General features: G+C 40.6%; 3 protein-coding genes across 4 annotated transcripts; 1 reads left to right on the top strand and 2 right to left on the bottom strand.

The window, feature by feature from the left end:
• Positions 1-401: 401 nt before the first annotated feature.
• On the bottom strand, positions 402-1,980 carry LOC137587158 (cytoplasmic 60S subunit biogenesis factor ZNF622). The gene is made up of 3 exons (XM_068303432.1): positions 1,361-1,980; positions 932-1,294; positions 402-862 (listed from the first exon to the last, which is right to left on the bottom strand). The coding sequence occupies exons 1-3, from the start codon at positions 1,856-1,858 to the stop codon at positions 512-514; spliced, it is 1,212 nt and encodes a 403-aa protein (XP_068159533.1). The 5' UTR covers positions 1,859-1,980; the 3' UTR covers positions 402-511.
• A 95-nt stretch (positions 1,981-2,075) lies between these two features.
• fh (frataxin) lies at positions 2,076-3,004 on the top strand. Its single transcript, XM_068301271.1, has 2 exons — positions 2,076-2,464; positions 2,532-3,004. The coding sequence occupies exons 1-2, from the start codon at positions 2,132-2,134 to the stop codon at positions 2,772-2,774; spliced, it is 576 nt and encodes a 191-aa protein (XP_068157372.1). The 5' UTR covers positions 2,076-2,131; the 3' UTR covers positions 2,775-3,004.
• A 557-nt stretch (positions 3,005-3,561) lies between these two features.
• Positions 3,562-9,204, bottom strand: LOC137585465 (uncharacterized protein CG7065). Of its 2 annotated transcripts, XM_068301262.1 has the most exons (4): positions 9,083-9,204; positions 8,862-9,024; positions 6,625-8,758; positions 3,562-5,590 (listed from the first exon to the last, which is right to left on the bottom strand). In XM_068301262.1, exons 3-4 carry the CDS (start codon positions 8,711-8,713, stop codon positions 3,819-3,821), a joined length of 3,861 nt encoding a protein of 1,286 aa, XP_068157363.1. In that variant the 5' UTR covers positions 8,714-8,758; positions 8,862-9,024; positions 9,083-9,204; the 3' UTR covers positions 3,562-3,818. The 2 variants fall into 2 exon arrangements, with proteins under 2 accessions (XP_068157363.1, XP_068157353.1); XM_068301252.1 differs by having other exon boundaries at positions 8,862-9,174.
• Between the last annotated feature and the right edge of the window lie 657 nt (positions 9,205-9,861).

Raw genomic sequence — 9,861 nt, 5'->3', positions numbered from 1 at the left:
GAGTGGAGTAATTTTTTGTTTAAACGGGAATGAGGCAACAATTTGCTTTTATGACTAAAGGGAGTTCAATAAAATAAAAAATTTCCTAAATACAGGTGAATGGAAACGCTTCTGAAGGATCTAGAAGACCTATTTTTGAATTAAACCCAAACAGCCGTTCCTAGAGTCCAGAAATGATCATCTAAAATTGTATTTTTGTTCAAGTTCATCCAATAAGTATGCCATAGAAAAAGAAAGTAGTCCTTGCAGGCAGAACTACTAATAATCGCTAATAACGACAAGAACTTTTATTCGGCTCAAAGTTTGCTTTTTGGTTTCTGAAAAACTCTTGGAGCTACATACATACATATGTAACAATTTAGAACGAGACCCACAGTTCTGCTCCTAAAAGACACATGGACTTTAAGTTTATCTTTAGTTTTAATAAATTTAATAAAAACAAAAACATTTCGGTTTTTCTTGATTTACAAACAGCAAATATCGAGCTGGAATAGTGCTGGCAGGCTGTCAATTACACTAAGATTTGAGCCCTATAATGCTTTTGCAATTTGTTGGCTTTGGTTCCCAATTTCATTTGCCATTTGGACTGGACACGCTTCATTAGATGTATATCACGTGCCTTACGTGCCGCTGCCTGCTGTTGTGTTTGTGTCCATCCGAGGGCCCGATACTCGCTGAGGACGTGATGCAATTTCCGATCAGATTTCTTAAGGACTACGGCCCGTCCTGGACGTAAATGTTGCTTGTAGTACCGTAAAAGCGAGCGATGACCAATAACTGCTCCGGAGGGTAAGACCAATTGATATTCATCACCATCGAGCAAATCGGGGACCACCTCGTCATCAATGTCCATGCCATCCTTCTGCAAAATGAAGGCAAATAAGCTTGTTATATAAGTATAAAAGTGATGGAATGCATGTGAAATACTTACATTGTCTGGGTAACTGGAACTGTAGTCATAATATTCAGCATATTCTGCCAATGCCACGCCTTCGTGTAACATTTGACAGTGGCCCTTGTCGACCATGTGTTTGCGTACTGCATCCAGAGAATAGAAGGTCTTGCCACGGTCATTGCATGAAAGGCAAATGAAATAATTGGCCACCTTCTCGCCTAGATAATAAAGCAGACCCTCGATATCGGTACAGTATTCAGTGTCGGGTATAAAAAAGGAATGAGCCACAGACATATGTTTCAGATTCTCCACTAGATCATCGCTCGTATGGTTACAGAAGAGGCAATCGCGTTCAGTTAACGGATTCTCTGGTATTTTGTCCCATTCATCAGAGTCCACCTTCTCAACACGAAAAAACATAAATAAATAACCATATCGAAGTATTTTTAGCTTTAAATTTCCTACCTCTTCCTCTTCAATGTCCTCAAAGTCATCATCATCATCATCGACGGCATCCTCGTCCTCATAATCCATTTGATTGGCTCGCTCTGTAAAGGCAAGACGTCCTTTGCCAGCTGCTGCCGCCGCCAAGGCGGGATGTGGTCGCGGTTCCACAATGCTTTTCACACACACTGGCTCCTTGGATGTGGCCGCTGTACGTTCAAATCGCGCCAGGCTTTCTTTGTGCTTCTTGCTATTCAGGTGATTGTCGTGTGCCTTCTGATTGCCAAATTGTTTGCGACAAGCATTGCAATATATGCTCATATTTTGCTCTTCCAAGGCCGTTTCAGTAGCACTGCGGGCACTTAGCACACGCTGCTGGAATTCCTCGGCCGTCACCGGAGGCAGCTGGGCCACACGGCGTTTCAGATTATAACGATGCCAATCTGTTTTGTAGTGTTCCCGCTGGACGTCAGCATTAGCAAAACGCGCATCGCAATTGATGCACGTGAATTGGGACATGGTTGGAGAGTACTAGAACTCCTGAACTCTTAAATTTAGAATTTCACAACAAGCCTAAATCAAATATTTAAAATGGTTTCTTTGTTTTCCTTTCTTGCCACGAGGAGTTGACTGCCACTGATAGTTTGCCAATAATTTATCGATAGCTTATCGATAAGAGTGACCGTTTAAGCAAAGTCGTGACTTTGTAATCAGTGTTGTGAACTTCACTTCATATGTTGATTCTTATTCAACACTCCAACTAAAACCAACGTCCAACAATTAAAATACAAAATGCAAACACATCGAATAATCTCACATCTCCGTTTTTGCAGCAATGTTTGGCGTTCCGCTGCTGCTTCATCGGCAGCAAACTGCGCTCGAGGCATCACATATAATCCTGCAGCACGAGAAAATTGGACTCAAAGTACGTACTTCTCTCATCATCGGCGTGATTACCAATGCCGACGATTTCACGGTAACCAGAAGGAAGATGATGCCGAGATTCACCTGGACACTGCCACCTACGAACGTGTATGCTCCGAGACTTTAGATGCCCTTTGCGACTATTTCGAGGAGCTGACTGAAAATGCCAACGATCTCAAGGGTTCTGATGTGTCCTATGGTGTAAGTACACAAAAAAAAGCTGCTCCATTGGTTACATCATTTGAACATTCCTTTTTCACTGGAACAGGATGGTGTACTCACAGTTAATCTGGGTCAACCTCATGGAACGTATGTGATCAACCGACAAACGCCAAATAAACAAATCTGGTTAAGTTCACCCACCAGTGGACCCAAACGTTTTGATTTCGTTGGCAGCAAATGGATTTACAAGCACAGTGGCGAAACATTACACAGTCTGCTACAATTGGAAATACCAAATATAATCAAGAGCCAGTCTATTGATTTTATCCAATTACCCTATGGCAGCTAAAAAAGTCTAAAGGCTTAACAAGAATGTAGATAAAATTGTTATTTTAAATGCACAAATGTGTTGTGCTTTTGGGAAATAATGTTTTTGGAAGTGAATGTAAAAAAGCTTTTTAAAAAGCCATTCATTATCTGTAAGATTGTATAACAATTTCCCAATTTCGGACACGCCATGTCCTTAAGCCGATTTACCTTATAAAAGTTTTGTAATAAAATTCCAACATGTTTTACAAATCATTAGCATAATTTTATTTAATTCCTTTTTGCAAGAAAAAAAGTTACACGTTAATTATGTACATGAGAAAAAAGGAAGTTATATTTTTAAATTTCATATACCCCAAAGCCGACTGCGAGATACCTGTTAAGATCACAATTTCTTTATTTAACATGCGAAGAATGTGAAAGTCGGCAGCAGGGGAGGATGAGACTAAATCCAAAATAAAACAGCTTATTTCGGTTTCACTTTTTTTTTTTTTTTTTCTAAATCTAGATAATTTGAACACATTTAGATTGTAGATTTCAACCGAAATTTTTGTATTGAGCAGTCTTTTTTGTAGTCTTCCCCCACCACTTCTCCACTTTTAGAGACTTTTGACATTTTGTTGACCTTCTTCGTAGAGGTTTTTTTCTTTCGGGATATTGAAACATTTAACATACTTGTAACTAACAAATATACATGGTATACATATGTATGTTCTGTATGTGGCACATTTTGACTGAAAAACGAATTTAATATACATAAAGTATGTAATAACATTAGAAAAGTTCAAGAGTTTTTGATCTCTGCTGTATGTTTGTGTGTGTGTACTGTATATTTTTAACGTAATTTTTGTTCATTTCATTTTTTTTTTTTTTTGAGATAAAGTTTTTTGCTCCAAATGAGAAGAAAAAAAAAAAAAAAAAAAAAAAAATATTCAAAATGAATTGAAGAGAGAAAAAAATATCCCTTTCTGCTTTCGCCTCTTGTGTGTATCAGTGTGTGTGTATGAGTGTGTGATTATGTCTCTATCTTCCTCACTTTCGCATTAGCCAACTAAATGTAGCTGCTTTAATGACGCGGGAACATGTTGTTAAAATGCGGCTGCTGTGGTGGCTGCTGCTGCTGTGGCATGTAATTCTGAGGCATGTTGTATGGCGGCGGTTGGGGAGGTCCATTGTTGGCCCAGGGATTCATTTGATTGCCACCGCCATAGGGTCCTGGAGGATAATTCTGTTGAGCCATATTTGGATTACCACCATAGGCATTGTTATCATAGCCACCACCATACGGTCCTGGATAGGGTGGTCCCTGCTGAAGTGGTCCAGTGCTGGCATTTACATTTTGCGGATAATTGCGACCAGCCGAGTTTGGATTGTTGTTAGTACTTGGTACTCTAATGGTCAGTCTAGGGGCTGTTCCGCCTCTCGGCCCAAGTGAAGAAGGATTCGAAGGCGGCTGCTGAGCACGCGGCAGCGGCTGCTGAGCACGCGGCAGCGGCTGCTGCCCACGCATTTGCTGTTGTTGCTGATGCTGCTGCTGGGAACGTGGCTGCCCGTAATTTGATCCTGTGGCTCGATCATTATGATGCTGCTGATTTTTCAAGGATTGACTGCTATTATTGCTTAATGTACCCATTAGATTAGCAATAATACTTTCCGTTTCTTTTAGCAAAATCTTCGATGATGGCACTGAGGATGAGGACGACACAGCTGCCGGCTTGAAGGTCAAAGCATTCGGTGATGATTCAACTGGCACAATTTGTGAAATAGTATTCTTCTTACTATTGCTGTTGCATTTATCACCATTGGAATCGCCAGCGGCCTTCATAACCAAATCATCAAAATTGTAATCATCGTCCTCTTCATCGTCGAGCATAAAATTGGGTGAACTGCGTGTTCCACCCACATCACGTCGCAACTGCTTGGCCATCACTGTGGGTGCCTCCTGATCACCTGAGCTTCGGTTGCGCCTGACCCCCACCAACGACGACAAAGTATTACTGTTGATGCTGCCGGAGCCACGCGATGGTGGTGCTTTTGCATTTGAATTGGTGCTGGAGTTATCGTCGTGGGTGACCAGACGTGAAAGTAAATCACTACACAATTCATTATCGCCGCTTATATCACCAAGATTCACATATTTACGCAAACGGCGTACACGTATGGGTTCCTGCTCTTCGAGCTTACGCAAATGCCCAATTAAATGCAATTGCTCATCGGTGGATAGGAATTTGAAATTCTGCAATAGTGTCTGTAAATCGGAATCGGTAAGCAATTCCATGCCATTGCCACCTGAAGTAGATGCAGTCACTGGAATGCTGCTGTTCCCTGAATCATTTTTAGTGGGTATAATATCAACGGATTCGCGATTTAATTGATGTTCCACCTCCTTCATTAGCTCATCCAGATCAATGCCCATAAAGGATTTATCACCACTCGATGGCTTTTTAGGAGCTGCATTGTTGTTCTTCTGATTGCTGGTGTTGGTGCTGATGTTGCTAATGCTACCGACAGAGCCACCAACCACCGTTGGCGGATTAATCGACATTGTTGCCGGCTCTAAGCCCAATTTAATTTTCACATCTTGGAAGGTTAAACCATTACCCTGATGCTGCTCAATGTCCGCTTTGTCCAATTTCACCAAGAGTGTCAAGAAATGCAATAATTTGGTCATATCCTCGGTAGTGACATTCGTATAACCCTTCTGCACCAAGGCACCAGCCACTTTGGTGGACACAATATTTCTATCATAAGGCAGTTGATAATCCCGTGTAGTCTTCTTGTTCCTCTGAGTGTCCTGTTCGGCAACTCGGGTCGCCTCGGCAGACCCAGTGGCGGAACCTAAACACCATATATCCAAGCAATAAACAAATATATGGAGGGGGAAAAAACAAAATACGAAATCCAAATATAATTAAGTAGGTTTCAAAATAGTTAACAAATCTCAATACTCTTACTTCTTATAATGAGTTGGGCGTGTCTCATCAAATAATTCAAAAAACAAACAAAAAGTATAACTAAAGACTTATTCATATGTATATATTATTGGTACTTATACTTATGTATATATGTGTGGCTGGACGAGCAGTTGATATGAAGGACATCGGGGGCGAGAGAAATCACGGGTTTCGGCACTTTTGCACGCACTGTTTAACAACATTTTTCTCAGAATCCTTTATTTATTTATTTTTTTTGCACTCTAATCGAACAACGACAAGAAAACTCAATAGAAAGAACAACAAACGAACAACGGTTTTAAGCAGCTCGACAGATCAACAAAGATCGAAACATCTTAATAAAACCGCCCGAACCACCCAACTGCGCGATGAATAATAAAACTTAATCAACAATAACTTATCCCAAATTTAACATAGTTTAAAATTGATTTATTAAATTAACGCAAGCTCGATTTTAGCAAACGATATTACCATCTATTATGTTAAATATTAATCTAAATTGTTAGTAATGGTAGTAAAAATTATTTAAAGAATTTAATTATCCAATGGATAAAAAGAACTAAACTTTTCAACTCGTCACTCGTTTGATACAAAAAAACAAAAACTTTGGAATAAAACTTGTCACTTGTTCGCTTTACTTAACGAATCGATGGAAAATTAACGAAACTTTACAAATTAAACTCGTCACTCGTTAAAACTCACTCGATAACTTGTTTACTCGTTCATTGAACGTTTCAATGAAATAGTTAATTTAAATAAAAATAACTTAGTTTGGATTTCCTTACTTGCGAGTACTAAGAAAGGATTTTTATTTCTCACGACTCTTACTTACCGTTGGAGAAACCTACAGGATTCCACATTGTTGAAAGGGAGGTAAAAAAAAAACTAATAGAAAAAAGGAAAAGAATTCAAACTTACCTCGCGAAGTGACCTGAAAAACGATGGCAGCTATGTTGGTGATCAATTTTTTTACAACGCGAACTTTTTGCGGATCATCAAGGACTTCAGCGATAAGTATACCCTTCAATTTCTCTTTGGTGGTCTCAAGAAATACACAGTTATCCTCGTTTAGTAACAAGTCTTCGGCAGCATTTGGTTGAACTATTTCCATGGCAAGAGCTTTGCTCAGTAAATTAAGAGCCTTTGGTCCAAGGCTGCCAAGATGTTCTTCAACAGCCGATAGCATGCGCAAAACACTGACAACCGTAAGTGGACCTTCTTCGACCAACGGGGCGTCGGGTTCAGTTGATATGGCTTTACTTTTGCCAGCTGAATCCTTGTTGCTAGCTCCCTCTACCTTGGCGGTACCGTCCTTGCCTCCTGGGGTTCCCGGGGAGTCAGATTTTCCCTGGCTGTATTCAGGATATAAGCGAGAGTCGAGCACACGAAATGTTTCCCGTTGATCGTAGCTGCGCGATGAACGATAAAAATCACGCTCATGGCTTCGACGATCTCGCTCCGGATAGTCGTCGCGACGCTCACGAGAATGGCGCCCTAGACCACGATCCACACGATCTCCACGATGACGCACATATACAGGGGAACGTGAATGACGACGAGGGGACAATGATGGGGATCGACGATCCCGATATTCACGTCGGTTTGGCGGCAAAGGCGAACGACTACGGGATCTGCGACTACGTGGACGTCCAGCTGGGCCGCCACGTTTTGGTGACAGAGACTTGGAACGTGATCTGGCGTAATTCGAACGATTTTGACGGCGTCCTTGTAGAGGAATTACCGGCTGTTGCTCATCATCGCTAATATCGATGACCGTATCCGACAATTGCGAACGATTACTACGAAAATTGGCCTTGCGACGAATGCCAATGCCAGCGGAACCAACGCCACCAGATCCACTTGATCCGATAACATGGGGACTAGAGACGCGTATCTTGTAGCGTTCCATTAACTCCTTTGTTTTTTCCTCGTCGTCGTCGCCTAGCTTAAATCTTTCTTTTAACTCCTTTTTGATTTTATTCACAGCAATATTAAATAGCTCAATGCGGCGATCCTTCCAGTATGGAATCCACTCTGACTTGTAATCATAACGATTTGGATCGCATTTCTTTTCTTCCTGCAACTGTTTGTAGCGACGATTCCAGAACTGTTTCCATTCATCTGGGTAGTCTGGATGCTTCTCTGGATTAAACTCATACGTTTCGGTCTCTTCACATAGCTTCTTTAGTTGCAATTCGAGCATGCAACGGAACTTCTCCCACTTGTAACGCTCCTGAGCTATGTGTGATGCCTGCATAGATAGCTCCTTTGGCGTGGGCACTATTGACTTTTGAATCGGTGGCGAACGATTAAGAGCCCGATAGACCGGCTTGCGTGAAATTTTGGTCTGCGTTTTATTGATGGCACCTGCTTCTTCGCCAGATGGGCCGTTTGGACCAAAGCTACTCTCATCATCACTCGAAATGGCATCGAGTGCTATCACAGCGCCAGATTCTCGCTCCCGTTCAGGCTTCGTCGTATCATCGGATTTCAAATCTTGCACAACTTGATGTGCCTCCTTCGTAAAATCTGGTCCAGTGGATTCATCCGGATGAAACTTCTCTCTCACTTCGTCACAAATCTTTGCACGAAAACGACGAAAGTCTTCATTGGGGGCAACCAATATGTTTGGCCGTCGGCCAAAATGCGCTTCTATCAATTGTGTTAGATTTTCCAACCCAATGATTAGCTTCCCACTGTTGGTGTTGCTCCGCTTCAGGACATGGAGCAGATCGTAGGCCTTTTTGAAATGCTTCTGTATATATTTGTTGCGATGGGCGAAAGAGATCCAGTGGTTAAAGATGGAGGAGCTGTCGTTGCATGTATTGCAAAGGACACAAAAGTAATCCGGACGGGATTGATCTGCGTCATGCAATTCCACAACATATTCCATACCGATTAGAGGGCCATCCTTGTAGGAATCAAGTTTGCTTTCAATTATCGCTGGGCGCGAAACGTCCTCCATTTCGAACCCGGGCGGAAGGGGCTCATCCGGCAGAAAGCTCATGTCGGACAATGCGAGTGCGAGCGAGAGAGAAGGTAAGCTCTAGATCTGATGGCGAACGATGGATACATACATATATAATTTATAATGTATATACACAATCATCAAGCGAGCAACTAAACTAAGGACAAACAAATATCATGGTACTTACCATGCGTTTCTTGAACGTTTTCCGTTTTTCTCTTCTAGGTTTCCTCTTCTTTTTTTTTTTGTTGTCACTTTTTGTTGGCGTTTGTTAGATTTTGTTTTTCACAATTTATTAATATTTATTGCAATAGCGGTATTCAATCCAGTTTGTCTATGGAGCCTTTTGTCTAAAGAAAACTCGTGAAATTGCCCAATGCCTTAAAGAAACATCAAATTTACAATTACCCAATTCTTTTCACACACAGCTGCCACAAATTCTTTCTTTTTTTTTTTTTTTGCCTGGTGCCTGATTTTTTCCTGCTTTGAAAGGCAGCAAAAAATAAAAGGAAGCAGTGTTAGACAAGTGAAACAATTGACAAAAAAATATCGATTCACTTAAATATCGAAGTGACCACTATTTTAGTGAAATTAGAGAGGAGACGATAAACCAGAGGATTAAAACCGTTGGTATAATCAAATAAAATAAATCGATGTTTAAAAGTGAATTTAATGCTTTCTGGGTTAATTTTAATGTTTGTCGCTCTAATAATTAGAGTCTAAATTGCAATTGCCATTTAATTGATATTTAACTTTTTGAAATCTGTCAAAAATTTACCGCAGTAAGCAGATTAGCCAAAAATTCTTATTTAAAAATTCTAAAACATATATGTACATATGTATGCATTTATTAGTTAATATTTTGGTTTTGCTCCTGCTTCGCGGCTTGGATGACCTTGGATGATTGAGAATCGTTTACCAATCAAAGAATATTATGTATTTTTGAACAGGTGATATCATCTGACAGTTTCAATAAGGCAAAAGAAGGTAAATAATTGCATAAAATATATTTTTTCCAATTTTTCATTGTTACTTGTTGTCGGGACAATATTCCACCACATTATCTCGGATTTCTAACTCTACCAATGTTTTCCACTGTTTGATGTGAAATCAATCGATTGACCAACACGCATAGATATCCCACATTAAGAGTCTTTGTTGTCGAAAATGGCTTTCCTCTTGAGCCT

Source organism: Drosophila tropicalis, unplaced genomic scaffold, assembly GCF_018151085.1.
Source record: "Drosophila tropicalis isolate 14030-0801.00 unplaced genomic scaffold, ASM1815108v1 contig_158, whole genome shotgun sequence".
In the NCBI taxonomy this organism is placed as follows: domain Eukaryota; kingdom Metazoa; phylum Arthropoda; class Insecta; order Diptera; family Drosophilidae; genus Drosophila; species Drosophila tropicalis.
Note: the sequence above shows the minus strand (reverse complement) of the source record. Positions and strands in the feature narration are given on the sequence as shown.